This window comes from Gracilinanus agilis, chromosome 3 (assembly GCF_016433145.1).
Source record: "Gracilinanus agilis isolate LMUSP501 chromosome 3, AgileGrace, whole genome shotgun sequence".
Classification (NCBI taxonomy): Eukaryota; Metazoa; Chordata; class Mammalia; order Didelphimorphia; family Didelphidae; genus Gracilinanus; species Gracilinanus agilis.
Genome location: NC_058132.1, coordinates 48,743,106 through 48,764,823, shown reverse-complemented (window position 1 = coordinate 48,764,823; position 21,718 = coordinate 48,743,106). Strand labels below are relative to the sequence as shown.

Sequence of the window (21,718 nt, the reverse complement as noted above, 5' to 3'; positions counted from 1 at the left end):
GAACATATATCTGAGAAGTGATGGTGTCAAAGAGAAAAGAGATCATAAGCAGTTGACTCTTGACAACCTGACAGAATAAATAAGGCCAAATGAGGGGAAATGTGACCTCTTTCTATTAACAGTATTATTTAAATCACTTTCACTTCACCCTCTGGTTTCCTGACCACATCTGAAGTTATTTTGCTTTCTCTCTTCCCTACTGTTCCTATTCCATCTTAAAGGTGGCCCATACTTGATACAACAGTCCCATAAACAACAGAATTATATTTAAATACATGAATAAAATATCAAAGTCATTAAGTATGCTGTTATTTTAGCAAAAAAATTTAATGCATGTATGACATCTACAATTTATTATTAACTGGCATTTTAATAGTGCTTTATAGTTTGCAAAACAATTTTACATACATGAATTCATTTGATCCTCACAACAACCCTGTGAGGTAGGTACCATCCAGGTATTATCCCTATTTACATATCAAAGAACTGAGGCTGAGAATTGAAGTTACTTGTCCATGGTCACATAGCTAGGAGGTATCAGAAGTGAGATTCAAATCCTAGCCTCTCATTTCCAAGTCCAATACTCTTTCCACTAAGCTGCAAATATCATCTTTATGAAAGTTAGAAACCTTGCCTGTTCCTTTTTTAAAGTTAAAAAAACAAAACCACAAAACTTATGATTAAAAAAGGTTAACCACTAGTTTGGAAAATACAACCACCAAGCAATATTTGATTGAATCTATAGCTCATTTTGCTTAAAAGCAATTTTTAAACATTCAAATTGGAATATGTAGAATTAGAGATGAATTTATAATGAAACACAAATTAACACTTTAAATTAGCAACAGAGACATGCTCTTTCCATTAGTTTTCACTCCTTCAGATATTTAAGCCTAAAGAGATTCAAACCAACCACACCAGTTAATGATTCTTACTGCTGAAAAGGTACCCAATTATTTCAATATATGGGAGTACTTTCCCTTTGTCAAAGTTTTTTTCAGCAAAGAATCAGTTCCAGGATCTTAAAGAGAACTCCAGTGACACATTTAACTTGAATAGAGAAATAATATTCAGGAGCTTCAAATGAGATGTCCTGGCATAATAAACTAAAGTAACTTTGGCTTCAGGTAAAGCATGTCTTGAATATTAGGAAACTACAAAGAGGTCAATATGGAGAAGGGCTTAAAGGGAGTAAGTAAAAGAATATTCTGACATATACTACATTGTTATTTTGAATGTGAGTCTGCAGGTCTAGATTGAATGGCATTCCAGGACAAATTTCATAGTGGGCAAGGTAACTCCAAAGTTGATCTAAGGAAAAAATATCTGTGCCCCCAACAATTAGCCAAATCTAGATATAAAATTCATATATAGTATATAATCCAAATAAATGTATTAAAAGCATATCAAAGATCATAGAACTGTAATGGATCTCTTAGCTAGTTCTATGGAATGAGAAGTCAAGCAGATGAAAAAGTAAACAGTTTCTTACTAGAATATGCTAAGTAAACTTCAGTGAAACAGATAAACTGTTAATACTAGGTATCATATCCACTAGGCAAAAACCTGGCTATAGAGCACAGAATGGTTATACCATTATTTTTAATTTCCCTTTCTGCCTGAGCAGTGATGAGCTTTTAAAGCAGGTAAATATATAATAGCCATTTAAAACATTAAACATGTTACAATTGTTCCTTGTTTCATGGTATGAGATTCACATAATTTAAAATTACTACATCAACTTTTTAAAGATAGAATATCAATATGAACAAAACAGAGCAATATTTAAAACAAGTGCCATGTATATGAAATTCACTTCAAATCTTTCAGACTTTCAGAGTTCACAAAGTCCTCATGAGCAATAGTGCTATACATATTGCATGTCACCATTTGGTACAGTCTCAATATATACTTAACTCAATGCCACAGAGAAACAACAAAAGAGTGTGATTTATTTATTTTTTTTTTTTGGTTTGCTTTACTGCATTGCTCTTTTTGAACAATGCAAGCTTTCAAAAGTCTTCCATGAATGAACCTTGATTTTGGGGGGGGTGAAGGGGTGGGAGGGAGGGCCAGTCTAGATTTTTGGACAAAATGAAAACCTTTCACAAGTGTTTAGAAAGTTTACTTTATTGGTTACAATTATATAAAATGTATCATCAGAGCCCATCTAGCTGGTCATTTAAAGTGTTTGCAAGAGCATCAAAAGATCTTTTTATCAATCTGACAAGTTCACAAAATTTATTCCATCTTGGGGGATGAGGAGATAGCAAACACCACTCTGGTTTTCTACCTGTACTTAAGATTTCTGTCAAGGGTACAACTGGTTAAAAACAAAGGGACAACCCCATTTATACATCAAATGGTAAATTTTAATGTTTGCATTAGAATAGTCTTTAGATCACTCTTCAACAAGAAACAGTAATGTAACTAACAGCAAACTTCAAATACAGGAACACTCTCCAGATTAACAACTCAAAATAAAACAAAAAATTAATGTAAAATGTAAATCACATATAATACAATTGAAGTGTCCAAAACAATTTAAATAATTTTAAATATTTTATTTTTTAAACTGCTACAAATGCTTTATACAATATTTCAACATAAAGTCCCCATAACAGAAATGTAACAAAATGGGAATGATAGTGAAAGAGTTAAAGTGGCACAAATTCACCAAACAAGTATTAAACTACAAATTTTAAGAGGTAGATTACTTTTAAAAGTCAAAACAAATAGGGTATGTGAATGAAACTAGCCATTTCCACCAACTCAGTCACTGACCCTGAAAGGGCATAGAAATGCATGGTAAAATATTTTTCAACAGTAATATATTTAAGAAGACCAATTTGTTACTTTTAATCTCAATAAGAGTGAAGTGTAAGACCTGGTACAGTAAACTCATTTAATATTTATGTGTAGAGGCATACATTTATACAGACCTGCTCTCTTTTATCCTGTGCATTAATAAAATGCTACACAGCATTCAATAATATTATAGTTATAAATTAGTGCCAGGTAATAATCTGTAGAGGATAGTTTCCATTTGGATATATGAACAGGAAATTAGAAAATGCATAAAAAGAGTCTAAATCCAACCTGGTTTCCTCAAAGTTATGCTGGCAATCCACACTTGATAAAAAGAAAGGAAGAAAGGAAGAAAGAAAAAAAAGAAAAGAAATGGGGTAGGGAGAATCCTGACAACTTAAATTCCTCTCCTTCTACTAATTCATTTAAAAGAAGGCATCAAGAGACAATGTGACCAAAATACTTTAAAATGAGTGCATCAGAATTTGTCATCCCTGAATCTACAAGAAGCTATTGATAAAACAGGGAACTTGCTTTGCAAGAATAAATTCAAATTGTCTTTCTCTGTGCCATTCACCAAAAGCAGGGCAACACTAAAATCTGAGTTATCAGTCCAGTGATGACAGATTCAGTTCACCTCAGCCCATTTTTACAGTACCCTTCTCTTTGTATCTGAATCATCCTGTAGCCCAGCATGCATCAGACGCCATGGAAGAAACATATGCCTGAACTAACAACATTAGCACAAAGCCTGCAGGCAATCACGGTTGGATTTAAGATTTTTTGAGTCAGCTTCAACCGGTCTTGAAAGCTTGGTGGATTTCATATCCATTGTCGTAGTGCTTATCCTAAGTTGAGCATGCAATAGCTTTACTTTGTCAATTAAGATTTGTTTTGTTTTTACAGGAGGTTCCTAGAAAATAAGAAAACTGAAGATAAATGACAAAATAACATAACCTGTTTATGAACTGAACATGCTTAAAAAAAAAAGGTGAGTAGACCATTAAGACAAACAGTATTAAGACAGTGATGTAAATGAGCCTGAAGGATTATTTAGGAATTAAAACTTCTAACCAAAAGAAGACAGGGGTTAAGGGAAGGTACAAACTATAAAAGAAGTCAGCAAAGAATTGCTTGTTATTTCAGCAGACTTTAATGGAAAATTCTATTTCTCCTTGCATCAAGTTAATGTTAATAGGAAACCTAATATTTTAAATTTTCTTTAAGTATAAGATCTCCAATTAAGGAATCAACAGGATTTTTTTATGCAAGCCTATGTAAAAAAAATAATAAAAGCTATTCTAAAACTATGCCCAGACCTATTTATTTCACAAATATTTTAAAATATATCTTTACTGGAATGAAGATGGAAGGAGGAGATGGAAAATGCACCTCTTTCACTATGAAATTCATTTGGCTATCCTCCATGTATTGGAAATTAATCTTGGGCTACAGACTCAACTAGTTTAGAATGCCAAAGAAAGGACTCAACACCTAGCTATGGAAATAATGTTAAAAACAGAGTTCATTATATTAAACAAGAATTATACGTAGAGGGAAAGCCAAAGATTGGTGATACATAGTTTCCTTTGCTCCTTTGTTGTATGAAATTTCCTTAACCCAATTTAAAACAAAACAAAAAAAAAACCACAAAAAACACTGATTGCTTATGAACTAGGTAAATAATGTAAGATTCTGCTAAGCCACTCATGATGCTGAATGAAAAAGTATGAGTATTTAAAATGGTCATCATCAAACAAAAAAGCTGAAAAAATGCTTGTGTGGGCAGGTGTTGATGGGGAGGGTGTCACTATAAATTGGAAACAGAAAAGCATATATAAGAACAATGCAAAAGCACTGGTTACTATACCTTTTAAAAAAAAAAAAAGAAAAGAAAGATACGCTGTTCTGTGATAGTATCTGATATGAATCTCAGATAAGGAAAATGAACATTACTAAAATATTATGATAAAGATGACTTCATGCTATACAATGGCTGTCTTTTATCAATTCATAATTTTCATTAGAAAAAATTTTAGAAGCTGAAAAGTAAAGGAAATAATTTTTTGGCTGGTTTATTTTAGGAGAAAATTCTTTAAAAGCTTCCAATTCATTTCAAACAAATATTTACCTGGGCAATTAAATCAAAGGCTAATGCCCTGCTTCAAGAAACTGACTCAGGAAACCAATGTTTGGAATTGCCATTCAGCAGACAGACTTTAGAAAGAGAAAAGTGACCCTTGCACACTACCACTAGTCTCTCTGTCTTTCCTCTCTCCTTCCCTCCTTTTCTCTTCCCCTCCCCTAACACCCCCTCTCACTTTTAACAATTAAATTTCCATTTCCTTGTAAACATTGTGTTTTATTGTTGTTGCTGTTGTTTTAAAACCCTTCCACCTTCCACCTTGGAATCAATACTATAGTATTGGATCCAAGGCATTAGCAGTAAGCGCTAGGCAATGGGAGTTAAGTGACTTGCCCAGGGTCATATAGCTACAAGTATCAGAGGCCATATTTAAACCTAGGACCTCCCATCTCTAGCTGGCTCTCAATCTACTAAGCCACCTAGCTACCGCTAAACATTGTGTGTTTCGGTTTTTTTTCTGAGAACATTTGACCCTATTTATGTTCAGCTAATAAGCCCTTAACACTGAAGATGAGAGTGCTTAAGGTTCACTCACCTTGCAGTCAGATAATACAATTACCTATGTGACCCAGGAAGAGAAAATGATCTCATATATGGTGTTTTTAATTTCATTATCTAAATGCCTAAATCTTTTTGCATGCCAAATTTTAATTCAACAGTATAATATTCCCTCAATAAATTACTGAGAATAAATAAAAATTGTCAGACACAGCCAAAGAAGTAATTCTGTATGTATTTTGATAGGACCTTTTGGACCATTAAATAAATATTCTAGAAGATTATTCAAAATGGTTTTTACATAAATTCCAGCGAAGGTTGAACTTTATTAATATAATTGCCATTGGATTATTCAAACAATTTTTTTCTTGCTTTTTATACACTGCTTTTTCAGATCAACTTTTCACACAAAACTGCATTAAAAAGGATCTAGCATAAAAAACAATTCCCTTTAGAAAACATTCAAATATGGGGCCCTCTCCAAAGGCTATGTGAAGCACATGTACTGGAGGTATTTTAAAGACGTAATTACATAAAAGTGCATGAACTCTTAATAAATTCATGAATCTGTACCTGTTTCTAATCATGAATATATACAGGAAAAATACAAAAGAATCTGCGCCTAAGGAATCTCCTGAAGAGTTGACTTCACCTCAAAAAGGTGAGCCTCAAAAAAGATGCACCCTCTACTTGCCCTTTTGTAGTTACCAGTTTCAATTACTGACAAAATACCTCATGTCTATGAATTTATAAGATTATATATGTATATATGTGCATATATACACATATATAAACACACACACACACACATATAGGTCATGGCTCAAAAACAAGGATAGGTTAATATTTCCAAAGAAGAAACAATTAACACATTCATAAATAGAGAACTATTTAAATAATCTCTCTCCTAATGATAATAATAATCCTAATCTGTTGTAAGCCATGGTATAGCATAAAAACCAAGGCACAAATACATTGTTTGAATGAATGTACAGTGATACATAATGAAACTTGTTATATATTCCAATGTTGGTCATGGTATTCAACCACAGCCCCTAATTCACTTAATACTCCAAGGCAATTTTCTTCCCAGAGCAGAACAAAATACTGGAATCATAGGTTAGGCAGCACCATTTCAAAAGGCAAAACTTAAAAAGCATTCTGCAGAGGTCTGGGTATTATATCTGGTACTGAATATGTGAATGAATAATCTCATGGGATTACTTTGTACACATTACTCACAATAGCAAGAATCCCAAGAATGTTTGTCAAACTCTGGATTATTTCCCCCAAGCTAATTAAGAACATCATAAAGCTGGAGAATCTAATGAGGCAAAATTATATATGACAATAATTTTGCCTTTCAGCATAACTTTTTGGTATAGATAATGAAAAATATGGTACTAAAATTAGTTCACATATTTCAATTTAGAGACAGGGAAAATCAGGATTCTTAAATTGACTTGTTGACTAAAAAAAATTTTTTTAAAGGCTTCTCAGGGTTCCTGTATTGTCATCCCATTCCAAATTCTCATAGCCTATCTTACACTAATCTTACCTCTCTGCCATAAAAGTGGCACTACTTATCATTTGGTTGTCATACAAATGCAAAAGAAAGGTGTAGCACATTCAAAGGAAAATATTGACATTTTACCAATATGGTAAATACTTCTAATGATAAATGGTAAGCAATAAGCCTGCCCCTGATAAATGACAACAAGCAAGCAAACTGCTGTTACCAAAAGCTGGCATGCTCAATGTCAGGAATTATGTTTAAAGGATGTACAAGAAACAACTTTAAATCTCAAATAATAAAGAATATTTTAATTCCATTTCATTTCCTCTTTTAGTGCACTACTAGTACTTTTCCTAGTTTTCCAACTCTAATTACGACCAGCTATTTTCTGTAAATCATGCTATTTTTGTAATACTTTGGGGGATGAAATAAAACTTGGCCATTCAAACACCCAAAGCACTGATAGTCTCTTTCAAGTTTTGCAATAATTATTGTCTTTAAGTGGTTAAGCCATACAATTTAAAGAATATTAACAAAAATGGGGGATTTTCCTCCACTAAAAGAGAATGGCTTACCTGAAATCCTTAATCTCCTGCTTTGTACTGCTCTCTTCTCTCTTGCTTTCAGTTAGGTCTGCAGAGGCTGCCAGCTGCAAGCTTCGTGTGATGGGCCCTCCACTCCTTTCTCTAGATTTAACACTGAATCTATCTGATTTTTTCTTGCTTACTAAAGCAGGCTTGCTCTGTAAAACAGCTTTACTTTTTTGTACTTTCACATGTAGGTTCCGGGATGCTTTGCTGGAGAGATGAGCAGAATGGTTCTTGGCTACTGCTTTTGCTTTCTTCCCGTCTGTCTGAGACATTTTGGCCATTCTTACAGGACTGGAGTTCCTAAGAGAAGAGGAGCTTGATTTTTTGGACTTCACTGAAGGTACAAATTTGACCTTCTGTTTAGCTCTAAAGGATGGAGAGGGCAATGGATTTGGGGTGGGCCCTGAGCTCCGTGCTCTTGTCTTGCCCAAGTGGGTTTGCATGCTTTGCATTTTTATCTCAGCATCAGCTGTCCGTCTTCGTTGGTTGCTACTTTTCTCACTATTTGCAGATGATGAGATCCCACCTTTCTTAGATGAATGAGAAGCACTTCTTTTGGTCGAAGGAGAAATTGGCTTTTTAGGGCAGCTGTAAGCTGCATGTTTATTCAGGCTCCCAATGTAAGTGAATTCGCGATCACAGTAAGGGCAAATGTGTGAGTGAGAATCTGAATCACTATTTTTTAAGTCTGCCTTTTGCTTTGCAGATTTATTTTTTTGTAGAATTGCTTTATGGACTAACTGATTTTTCTTCTTCAGTGCACTTAGTTTGAGCTTGTTAGAGGACATTTTGCTGAGTTCAACACTGAAGTTTAGTCTTTTGGGTTGCCCCATCCGTCTAAAAGCATTTTTCCCAGAGTTATCTATAACCACCACACCATTTTTGGGTTGTACAGTCTGTTTCAGTGGTACTGGATTTTTCTTGGGTGTATACCTCTTCTTGTCACTAGCTGAAGCACATGCCAAAATATGTTTGTGTAATTCAGGCATGTTATCAACACCTTTCCCACATTTGGTGCAGCGGATGGCAGTAGTAAAAGTCTGTGGGATATTGTGAGTGGTAAAATTTGTGGCTGTAACCCCAATGCCCATAGGGTTTCGATGATGATATTGAAATGGGGGTGGTTTAAAGCTTGGGTAGTGCTGATTGAGGCCCAGTCGAACATCTGGATCTTTCGACTTTACTCCAGAAGCCATTATTTTTATGGTAGTATAAAGCTCTTCTGAAGAATCATTTACTTCTTCCTCCTCCTCCTCCTCTTTAGAAACTTCTAAAGGATGTGCTGGTAGACTCTGAACATGGTCTGCCTTGGCCTTAGTGGGGTCTGTAAAATTCTGGGGTCTGAGGGTGCCACTTTCAAACTCATGGTGTGTGCATTCCCTATCTGGATGGAGATCTCGCTGGTGCTGCTGTAAATTGCACAAAAAAGCAAATTCCTTTTTACAGACCGAACATACAAATATATTCCCAACTCCATGAAGCAAAAAACGATGTTCTGATAAGTCTGTTTTGTCCCTAAACAGTTGCACACAGAATTCACATTTGAAGGGCCATTCTTCAGCATGAATAGTTAAATGTTTGGTTAGGTCTTTAATAGAAAGAAAAGGTGATTCACAAACATTACAAATAAAGTTTTTATTGAATGTTTCCTGAATAATATCCTGTTCATCTGATGTCTGTGGATCATCAATTGGTTTCTGATCCTCATTCTCTGTGTCTTCTTGTTTGAAAGATATAGGTAGAGGTGCTTCCAAATTATCACCAGATGAAATGACAGATGAAACCACTGAGAGGGGCGGTGGTGATGGGGAAGAGGAAGAAGAGGAAGATGAGAATGAAGAGGAAGAAGAAGAGGAGGAGGAGGAAGAGGAGGAAGAGGAGGAGGAAGAGGAGGAAGATGAAGAAGAGGAGGAAGAGGATGAAGAAGATGAAGAGGGGGAGGAAGAGGAAAGTATGGGTGGCCCAGGTGAAGCCACAGAGTTTAGAGGCTCAACAGAAGGAATAGGAGATGCTGATGGAGACACTGTAGGTGAAAGAATAGGAAGTGGTGACTGTGTAGTGGTATTAGAAAGTGGTGATGGACATGGAGGAGGAGAAATACTGGAAGATGAGGCTGGAAGCGGTAAAGGAAGAGTAGGAAGGAGAGGTGGGGGAGGTGTAGCAACAGTTAAAATAGGAGGGCAGGGTGGAGGAGAAGAGGGATTTGTTGGGATAAGGAGTGGTGGCAGCTGACCAGAAGTCACAGAAGTCTGTGGAAGAGGCGATGGAGAAGTGCAAGGAGAGGAATGAGCAACTGGAGCAGATAAACTGGAATCTGGGTCAAGATCAGGTTCTGGCTGGGGATCTAATGATTTACAAGGACTTGGGCTCCTATTTCCATCTGGAGTCTTTTCCAAGGCTAAATCTATGCCATTGTATTCATTGAGAAGAACCTTCTGTAACATGCAAGTTGTTGGTTTCTTCTTTTTTATGCCACTACAGGTAGGCTGCACTGAATTGTTCTCTTTATATTCTTTGATATCCATGTCACCACAGGATTTTTTATTCACACTAAGATCTAATACAGATTCCCAAGGGACTTGAGCTTTTCCCGTAAGCTCAGATTTCTGCTTTATACCACTGGATAAATCCAAGGGCTGCTGGTTGCATACATTACCAAAAGTGGTGCTAGCTGTCCAGTCTTTAGAGATTTTGTAATCATCAAAGCATGAAGGGCTCACAGTATCTCTCTCTTCCCTTCCGGATAAACTCCAGGAAGGTGAACTGCTGTGGCTCTCTAGTTTGGGTATTTTAGAACTAACAGCTGGATCATTCCACACTGTTTTACTCTCACTCTGTTTTCCAAAATCTCGAAGAGCAGGACTGTGCTGTGGAGAACTAGGAGGAGAGCTGGTTCTTCGCTTAAATCTACTTGATGATACAGGCAAAATAGAAGAAGATGATGATACAGATGAACCTAATTTAGGGGTATCTGTTGTAGATATAACTGCTGCTAGCTTGTTACTATCTTGAGTTTGAAGAAGTTGTTTGAGCTTTGAAGACAAAAAGACACTTTTCTCTTTATGATATGGAACAGTCTCTGTAGCAGATACACTAAGAGGTAAGTTCAAGGAACAGGATGGCGTTATAGGTTCCGAATCAGTTTCTGCCTTTATTTTAGGTAAAAAAGGTGGACTAGTGGTTCTCCGCTTCTTTGATTCACTGTTTGTGCTACTAGAGGAGTCCTTGGGAGGATCCTCTGCTACATGTACTTGAGTAGTCTTTATACTCTGAGTAATTTCCACTGTAACAGGAGTAAGCAAACAATTTAGACCATACAAGTCTGCAGGATTAGACTCCATTTCAATCACATCACAATTACTAGTGCTGCTATTAGATTGAATCTTTCCATCAATATAATAATTTAAATTCTCAGAGATATTGCTAGAAATATCCATAATGTAGACATCATCTGATTCTCCTTCTTCTTCTAGCTCTGTGCTTGCTATATATACATTCTGGGTCGGCTGGGTCTGCTCTGGTGGAAGTTGTGGTTCTTCAAGTAAGAATCCTTTTCTCCTTACTCCTTTAGGTATCAGATGACGTTCATGAACCCTGCGCTGATGCCTCCGCATGTTTGTATGGGTTCCAAAAACCTTTTTACAGTATTTGCATGGATGCAGTTCTTTAAGGTCTCCATTCTCTTCTGCAACAGAAGAAACTGCAATTTCTTGAGAAACTCTCTCTGAATCTACAATCATGCAATCTTGTAAAAGACTGGAAGCATTTGATTCATCTTTAAGATTTGTATCATCTCCAAATACTGGACTGTCTACAAGGTCATCTGGCTGTGGTAGTGTTAAGATTGGTTTCCTTTTTGGCCCTGCTTCATGACGTCTCTCATGCCTTCTCCTGTTAATCTGGGTACCAAAAGCTTTTCCACAGTACCTGCATTTGAAAGCATGATTGATAGTAGATATATGGATATGCATGTGACGTTCAAGTCCTTGTTTGGTTGTAAACTTCCTTTCACAATGCTGACAAGGAAACATGAATGTTTCAAATACATCACCATTGGAGTCTCCTTTTGTTTTAGGAATTCTGACAGCTGGCATTACTTCAAGAGAGCCATCTGGATTTTCTTCTGTGGTATTTCTTGGTTCTTCTGATGTTCCTTGCTTTCCTTCACACTCTATTTCTGGCTCTCTCTCAGAACTTTCATTTGGTATATTAGCATCTTCTTCCCCTTCCTCTTCTTCATCCTCTTCTTCATCCTCCTCATCCTCCTCCTCCAAGTCATCTGAACCACAATTTACTACTTCAGGTGTCCCTTGTGGCAGTGTTTGAGGCTCAGAGACAGGAGGTGGGATTATTAATTTGGGAAGTGCATCCTGATTTACCATCTCCTGAATAACAGCTGTCTGATCTAGAGAAAGCACTGCTGAAGCTGAAGGTTTCTCTTCTTCCTCTTTAGGCCCTAGAAAGAATAAAGAAAAGTAGAAATAAAAAAGAAATGAGAGAAGTAAGCCATTTGGAAATAATGACATATTGTTCTAAATATTCTTCCTGTAATTTAGAGGTCATGGCCAATAACATGCAACTCCTTTGTGCTCTACTATATAACTCATTGAGGTGCATAACAACTACTCCATGTTAATGTACCACTTAAAAATTTTACAAACATTTTCTTCTCAAAACCCATCCTATATAGACAAGAAAACTGAAGCCCTGAGAGGTTGTGATTTTCCCCAGTCATACAGCTTCTAAATTGCAAAATTCATATTAGAGACCATATCTTGAGATTTCAAAGTCAAGAGTTTTTTTCTTACTACTCGTCAGTGAATATCTATGTCCAAAGCTTAGTGGATGAGAGACAGCTGACACAGCAAAGGAATCATCAGATATGTAAAAGGAGAAACCAGTAACACAAAAACCAAGGGAAGAGAGAGTATCCAGAAAGATGGTCATTAATGCTAAAAAAGCTGCAAAGAATAATGATTAAGGGAAAAGTCATTATACTTAACAATTATAAAATCATGAGTAGAACTAAGTGAGTGGTTAGGAATATTGGAGGAAAGGGACTCTGCTGGAAAAGAGGGAAGGGGCAGCTGAGGAGAGAAGTGGGATTCCCCTCTCACCTTGCCATAGTTCATTTTCTTTCAAGAAGAGTTAGTATGGCTTTTGTGGTCTGTGTAAAGTCTTTTGTCCAGTGTTTTCTGAGCAACACTTTTATGACCAGGACTTTTTTCTACTTAAGTAGGACAAGAATCAATGGGGATGTCTGTACCTTGCTATAAAGAAGCTACATGCATGCTAAATATTGGTAGTTTTATGCTGTTATGAAATTTTTTTGTCCTTTGTATTTACATAATTTCAAGTTAGTAGAATATTAAATTATCTTTGTGATGATGGAATATACCTTATTCTCTAAACCTCCTTAAAACCCTAGTCAGGAACCAGATGGCAGAATTATCACTGTTGTTCTATATGTAAGCTATTTTGTTCCAAAATTCTTTTTTCTGGGCTTGCTTTGGAAAAGGAATTCATGGACTCCAAATGGAAAAACCTAGGACTTCAAACAAAAATGCCAACAATATGACTCCTTGAAGGACATATAAACTACATACATCCATTCAGGTAGCATTTTGTTATGACTCTAGGAATATATACTCCTGATTCCCTTTTTAAGAACCAAAATAAAAAGTCCATTTTCAAACAAAATATCTACTTCTCCCCAAGTAATTGTTTAATTTTTATTTAAAATTTTTTTTTAAAATGCATGATGAATACAGAAGAAGTATCCTGCAGGAAGTCCACAAAAACTAAGGTCCAAATTAAATTAAAATGTAATTGGAAATATTCTTTCAGCAAAAAATAAATACACAATAAAATATAGGGTAATATTAAATTTTAAAACTAAGTCAATATATAGTCTTCAGAGATCCTTATGTATGAGTAATACCTCTTCTGTCCATTTCCACTTGAATTTGACACCACTGGATTACGTCTTACCAACAATGAATTCTTCATAAGAAAATGTAATATTAAAAACATATTCAAATAACCAAGTAGGTAAATGTAATTGTAAATGTGTTATAAATGAGAATTGAAGGACAGCCCACCTATCACACTAATATCCATGAAAAATAAAATTAGAGCCCAATGAGAAGGTATGAATTATAAATTTAGTACTGGAAGGAACTACTGATCATGTCACAGAGAAGGAAACTACGGTTCAGTTGAAGTGGCAGAACCAGAATTCAGGTATTAGATATTTTGCAAGCTATACCAATAAAAGGAACACACATGGGGATAAGCCAAAAGATCTATTAATCACTGTATTTGAGTATTCAGAACCATAACATAGTATTCACTACTATAAACAAAGAAGAGTCTATAAAATTCTGAACAGATGTGGTTCCTATCATCTATTTAGGCCTTTTGTTTTTCATAGCACTTAGATTTTTACTGAACTAAGGAAAAGCTAACCTCTTTCTTATTCAACATTGTGTAGAAATATCATTTTGTTTATTAAAATAAAAGAAATGCCAGAAAGTAGAAATATGCTAAATCATTGTCTAAAGGATATATAATTGGATAAAACAAATATATATCCATTCAAGGATAGTCCCATATAGATACAATTCTCTTAATTTTTCAATACTTGGATAGTTTTATTTTCCAAGAAAATGTACAAAATTCCTTCATAATCACATGGCATATAGTATGCAGAAAAAATAAAAATAATAGCTAGTCAGAAATAAAGATTTTTGGGAAAGGCAACACTGCATTCAAAAGAATATTGAACTTTAAAACCAGAAGATTAGGTTTCAAGTCCCAGCTGCCATTTAATACTTGTGGGTCTTTTATCAGTCCTTAGTCCCTTCATTTTTTCTCAGCTTTTACTTTGCAAATTTGAAGAAGGTGCTCTATAAACCAGTTTCTTCAATACTGGGACTGTGTCTTCTCGAAGTTATTATTTTAACATAAGCAATATATGAATAAATGGTATTATTGCTGAGGTATCAGCAAATATGAGTTGAAAGTTTGACTAAAAATGAATTTGTTACAGAAATTAAAAAAAAAAAGAAGCAGTATGACAAAAGCAACTAGGGGAGTACCACCTGTGTCCATGTAGGGAGCATCCAAATAGTCAGTAGTATTGTTCATTTATGTAGCAACCAGGTACAGTGAATGAATGTAGCTTAAAGCCCTTTAGACCAGGATTCAACTCCTGCCTCTAGTCCACAATGGCTCTATGACCCTGGCCAAGTTACTCATAATGTCTCGGGGCTCTAGGCAAATCTAGAAGACTACAAGCTTCGGAAGAGGTATAGATCTGCATTGATATAAGTTTCTTTACCAAGGGTTCCCTATACCAATGAAACTGCATGTCTAACTCCTGAAATTATTACTCTCTCTATTCATTTATGTTCATCTCCTCTTTTTTCTAAACACGTCAATCTTGCTTTTCTCTTCCGTTTTAATAAATCTGTATTATAAATTCAATTCAAAGTACCTTAATGAATGAAAATTAGTTCTACATGTTCAGAACATAAAACCAGATTGGGGATCCAGAATAATCACCAAGAGAAAAAGGGGAAAGAAGTGTTAGGGACATCAGAGAATAGGAGAGGAAAGGCTTCAGTTATGGAGTCATTGTATGTTCTAGCAGTGCAGTTTTCTCATTTATATAAAAAGCAGATTCTTATTCTCCCTCAAGGAGAATTTCATGAATTCCATTTCCATGAATACCAATGGTGCTAATCTCAAAAAGAGATTCATCTGTAACCTCTCACAACCAAACTTTCACACAAGATGTTGCTAAAAAAAGAGACAAAAGAAAAATAAAAATAATCTCTTTAAGTATGGGGTTTCTATCAATAGCTCAGTTATACAACAATAATATGGTTTTCACATGGGCAAGACAAATACATTTAGGAAGAACTAAGGGCTGTTTAAGTAAGCAATCCCAGACTTAGCAGTTAATATTTTGAGATACAAAAGTGTCCAAAGTAATAAGAGCCAAAAACTTTCCAGCTCTACTACATACCAAGAAGCACAAAAAAATAGTCTCCACCCATCGGATGGAGCTTCTTTAGTTTCTAGCCTTCAAAAGAACACTAAGTACAAATATGCAGCAAGTAAAACCATTTCATGAACAAAAAGACAAGGGAGAATTGTTTACTCATTATACTGATCACTTGTTAAGTGGAATACAATAAATCCAAGAAAGGACTACAAATGCTTTACATATAACCAACTTAACTTGAAACCACTGCATAAGGGTCCTAAATATTAATGAAATCTTTCATTTCAGAGATCTAAATGTTTAAGAGCTCTAATGTTATATCAGAAATATTGTACCTTTTCAATGCTATGTTTTAAAATTTAATTATTTCTCAACTGAAAAAATAGTCACAAAACTGATCTGTGTAATGTTCTCTTTTCTGACAATTTTCTTAGCAAAATCCATGCTCCTATGCTGATGAGTCTCTTAATGTCCTGGAAGTGAGCTTTCCAGTGTGTATTTTATAACTCAGCATGTAGACTTACAATTTCCTATAAATGTCATCATCAGTGATAACATTGAGGAAATGATTGCATAAGGAGAGTCCACTTTCAGATTTGTTCTTTGCAAATTAATCTGGACTCTATTTTAGAAGTCCATATAAACAAAGGGGAATTGAGCAATTTACTCACTTTCCCTTCATTTAGAATGTAAGAACGGAAGAAATCTTACTACATGTTTCGTTTTATCCAGCTCAATAAATCCAAGTATTAAACCAGTAGCTCCACCTTTCCAAGGAATTCTGCAACTCTGCCTCATCTGGAAGGTTAACACTGTAGTGTAAACAGTATATTAACCTTTGGGGTGGATATGCATCATAAAAAGAAGCAGAATGTGGGAAAGTGAAACAAGTACCAGGTATGAAGGACAAGAGAGAGAGAGAGAGAGAGAGAGAGAGAGAGAGACAGAGAGAGACAGAGACAGAGAGAGAGACAGAGAGACAGAGACAGAGACAGAGACAAGACACCAAGATCACAGACAAATTGCTTGGGTCATTCACCTCTGTCAAATGTGAGGATTAAACAAGAGAATCTATAACACCTCCTCTCAAGTCTAACTCGTAGAGCTTCAGATGTGAATGAACAATTGATGGGAAGATTTAGAGGCCAACAAGACTCTATCTGAGTGGACAAAGTACTGTATTTGAAGTTAAGAGTTCAAATCACTGTTTTGTTAATTAATCTAACTATGAGGGAACCACTTAATATCCCTGAACCTTAGTTTCTTCGTTTTCAAAATAAAGGTGCTTTCCTAAAGGATCACTAAGATCTCTCCATCCTAAAGCCTATGAAATGTGAAGCAAAAAACACCTCTATCATTTAGTAATAAGCATGTTATCTAGGTCTGCAATAGCAACAAGTTTTCAAAACATTTTCAAAGTGATAGAGTGGTAAAAATGAAAAAAGTTTGATGCTATTTAAGCAGTTGAATAATTTCATTTTCAAAGACCTTTTATTTTGTCAGAGGCTCTCTCTCTCTCTCTCTCTCTCTCTCTCTCTCTCTCTCTCTCTCTCACACACACACACACACACACACACACACACACACACACACACACACACACACACACACACACACACACCTTCCCTCTCTCCCTTTATTATTCAGAGGCAGCTAGGTGAAGTGATAAGAGTACTGGGTCTATAGTCAAAATACCTGAATTCAAATCAGGCCTCACACACTAGCTACATGATCCTGGGAAAATTACTTAACCTCTCAGTTTCCTCAGTAATAAGAAAGCCTACATTGCAAGATTATTGTGAGGACCAAATTAAGTATCTGTGAAACATTTAGCACAATGCCTGATGTGCAACAGGCACTTTTATTCCCTTCTTCCTTTTCTATTGTTTCTTTTAGGGCAAAAAGAGCTTTATTCTATATGAATATGTAATACTTGGGGCTTGCTGTTTTTACTGCTGTTAGATCTGTGACTTCTTGAATGTTGACCTATTCTAAAGAATTGCAACTCTTCTGTAACTAACAGTCTTAGCTATTGGCTGGAAATTATGTGATCTATGTGTCAGAGGCAGTCCTTCAACTTGGGTCTCCTGTATTCTAAGTCTCTCTTTACATATTCTCTTTACTTTCCATACTACTTCTTATCTAGGCATGATTAAAATTAAATCATTAGAAGTGATTAAAACTATCCCTTAAACATCTCAAGCTAAATTTCCCCATTATTGTCTTTTTTTTTTTTTTTTAATTTTTTTTTTTTAATTTTAAACCCTTAACTTCTGTGTATTGACTTATAGGTGGAAGATTGGTAAGGGTAGGCAATGGGGGTCAAGTGACTTGCCCAGGGTCACACAGCTGGGAAGTGTCTGAGGCCGGATTTGAACCTAGGACCTCCTGTCTCTAGGCCTGGCTCTCAATCCACTGAGCTACCCAGTTGCCCCCTCCATTATTGTCTTTTGAAAGGTACTCAGGTAGGCAGAACATCAATACAAGTATTAAAAATTAAACCAGTCAGACAGTCAAGCACCTTTTTTAAAATTAATTTTTAAAAATAATATTTCCAAGGGCAGATGGATAGCTCAGCAGATTAAGAGCCAGGCCTAGAGATGGAAGGTCCTGGGTTCAAATCTGGCCTCAGACATTTCCTAGCTATGTGACCCGTAGCAAGTCACTTAACTCCCATTGCCCAGCCCTTACCACTCCTGCCTTGGAACCGATATGTAGTATGGATTTTAAGGTGGAAAGTAAGGGTTAAAAACATTTTTTAAAAATATATTTTAAAGTCCAGTTTCAAAAGACTTACCTTCTTCAGAATCCCTCATGTTTGCAGAAGCTGAGACAGTGTCACCTTTCTTTAGTTTTGCTTTGTCTCCGGTCTTGTTTGCCTTATTTTTACTCTCCTGGGATTTTTTCTTCCCTGAAAAATAAAGACATTCATGTTCTACTACTATACTTCACTTTAATCAGTGGCAAAAAACAGAGAAAAGAAGGTGGCAATTATTAATTCAATCCTGGGAAATGGCTTATCTCTGCATAACTTACTTCAGCTTCTTAAAGAAAATAGTGGACAAATTACCAACATAAAAAGCTGAGTGGAAGAAGTTAAAGGCAATATTCTATAAAGTAAGTGCTAAAGGAAACTTACTGTACTTGCTTTAATAAGGGACACTAAAAGCATTAATTCATTTGTACTTATTATGTTCATCTTAAAAAAAACATAAAATCTGCTATAAAAGTGATGGTGTTGATTTCAAAACACTGAAAAGAAAACAAGGTAATAGTACCACCTAATTCAGAACCATATAATACTGGTAATTCACAAATAGCAGTTGAACAGTGAAAATTGGCAAATTTCAGGTTATTAAAATTATTGATTTCATTAAATATTTCCCAATTACATGTTAAAAAACCTAACAATCATTTTCTAACATAGCTCCAAACTCTCTTCCTCCCAACGTCCAGACCCTTTGAGAAGGCAAACACTTTGATTTGAACAATATATGTGACATCATGCAAAACATATCTCCATAGCTAATATGAAAAGAAAACAAAGTAAAATAATAAAGTTTTTAAAAAGCATGCTTAAATCTGCATTCAAAAATTCATCAGTTCTCTTCCCTGGGTGTGGACAGTATTTTTCATCATGGATCCTTTGGAATTTTCTTTGAGTGCCTAAGTCTTTCACAGTTGACCATTTTTACAATATTGCCTTCGTACAATGCTCTCCTGTCTCTGCTCACATCACTTTGCATCGATTCATATAAGACTTCTCATATAAGACTTCTGAAACCATCTTTCCCATCATTTCTTATAGCACAATGCCATACCATCACAGACCACAATTTGTTCAGCCAATTCCCAACTGATAAGTGTCCTCTTCTTTACTATCACAAAAAGAACTGCGATAGATATTTTTGCACACATCTTTTTTCCTTTTCCTTCAGTATCTTTGGGATACAAACAGTAATGGTATTTCTGGTTCAAAGGGTATATACAGTTTTAGAACTCTTCCATATTAATTCTCCAGAATAGTAGGTCTAGTTTCACAACCAAACAGTGCATTAAAGTCCCAATTTTCCTACATAACTTATGGCATTTGTCATTTTCATTTTGTGTCATGTTGACCAATCCAATAAGTGTGAGGTGGTATCTGAGTTGTTTTAACTTGCATTTGTCAAATCAGTAGTAATTTAGAGCATTTTAATATGACTATATCAATAGATAATTTTTTATTTCTTCTTCTGAAAATTGCCTTTTTATATATTTGACCATATATCAACTTAGAAATAGCTCCCCCCCATAAATATGGCTCACTTTCCTATGTATTTGAGAAATGATGCCTTTATCAGAGAAACTTGCTTCAAAAAAAATTTCCCCCCGGTTTCCTGTTTTCCTTTTAATTTTGGTTGCATTGGTTTTGTTTGTGCAAACCCTTTTAATTTTACGTAATCGAAACATCTTATTTCAATAATCATCTCGCTATCTCTTTGTCATAAACTCTTCCTTTATCTATGGATCTGACAAGTATATTTTTCCATGCTCCCCTAAATTACTTATAATACCACCTTTTATGTTTAAATCATTTAACTATTCTGACCTAGTATACTGTGTGAGATATTGGTCTATGCCTAGTTTCTAACAAACTGATTTTTCATTTTCCCAGTAACTTTTGTGAAATGATGAGTTCTTACCCCAAAAGCTTGGATCATTGGGTTATCAAATGCTAGATTACTATGGTCATTTACTACTATGCACTGTGTAACTAAATGTATTCTACTAAATCGCCACTTTATTTCTCAGTCAATACCAGTTTGTTTTGAAGATTATTGCTTTATAATATAGTTTGAAATCTGGTAATGGTAGGTTACCCTTATTCATATTTTTTGCCCATTGATTCTCTTGATAACCATGACCTTTTGTTCTTCAGGATGAATTTTGTAATGGTTTTTTTCTAGTTCTATAAAATAATTCTTCAGTAGTTTAGTTGATATAGCACTGAAAAATAGATTAGCTTAGGCATAAATATCATTTTTATTATATTGCCTCAGGCTTCCCATGAGTAATGTCTCCAATTGCTTAGATCTGGATTTGTGTGAAAAGTGTTTTATAATTATGTTCATATATTCCCTAAGTTTGTCTTGGCAGAAACTTCCAAGTATTTTATATTGTTGATAGTTATTTTAAATAGGTTATATCTTTTTAATTCTTGCCATTGGATTTGTTGGTAGGTCATATAAATGCTGATGATTTATGTGAATTTATTATTTATCCTAAAACTTTACCAAAGTTAATAGTTTCAACTAGTTTTTTAGTCGATTCTCTAAAGCAGGGGTCGGCAACATATGGCTCTAAAGCCAAATCTGGCTCTTTTGAGGGCCAGATGTGGCTCTTTCTGCAGGAGCCATAAAGTCCATTTTTTTCAGGCGCTGTTACAGGAGCGGCACTGTGAGCACTGTACGGCTCTCACGAAATTACACTTTTAAAAATGTGGCGTTTATGGCTCTCATGGCCAAAAAGGTTGCCAACCCCTGCTCTAAAGTATACAATCATATCATTTTGCAAAGAGTGTAGTTTTTTTCTTCATTGTTTATTCTTAGTCTTTCAATTTATTTTTTTCTGTCTTATTTCTATAGATAGCATTTCTAATACAACATTGAATAATACTGGGATGAGAGATATCCTTGCTTCACTCTTACTTCAATTCAAGTGTATCTACATTACAGATAATCCTTGCTCTTGGTTTTAGATAGATAATACTACTCATTTTATGAAAGGCTCCACTGAATCCAGTGCTTTCTAGTGTTTTTAAGAATAAGTGTTGTATTTTGTCAAACGCTTTTTCCCGAATCTATTGATATAATTATGTGATTTTTGTTGTTTTTGCTTATGGATATGGCCAATTATGCTAGTAGTTTTCCTAATATTGAACCAGCCCTGCCTTCCTGTCATAAATTCCAAGGCATACTATATGTTCTTTGTGATATATAGTTGTAATCTCCTTGTTTGTATTTTATTTAAAATTTTTGCATCAGTATTCATTAAGGAAACTGGTCTGTAGTTTTCCTTCTTTGTTTTTGATCTCCCTGGTTTAGTTTTCAGCACTCTTTTTGTATCATAAAAAGAATGTTGTAGGACTCTTTTTTTTTTTATCTATT

At 35.1% G+C, this 21,718-nt stretch overlaps 1 protein-coding gene across 1 annotated transcript in view; it reads right to left on the bottom strand.

Annotated features, from left to right (window-relative positions):
• Positions 1–308: 308 nt before the first annotated feature.
• Positions 309–21,718, bottom strand: part of PRDM2 (PR/SET domain 2) — a 142,433-nt gene continuing 121,023 nt past the window's right edge. Inside the window, exons 6-9 of the mRNA XM_044667763.1 lie at positions 18,367–18,480; positions 9,513–12,014; positions 7,544–9,434; positions 309–3,721 (exon numbers count right to left, since the gene is read on the bottom strand). Coding sequence (XP_044523698.1) covers positions 3,709–3,721; positions 7,544–9,434; positions 9,513–12,014; positions 18,367–18,480 — 4,520 coding nt within the window. The 3' untranslated portion in view covers positions 309–3,708. The remainder of the gene's footprint in view (positions 3,722–7,543; positions 9,435–9,512; positions 12,015–18,366; positions 18,481–21,718) is intronic.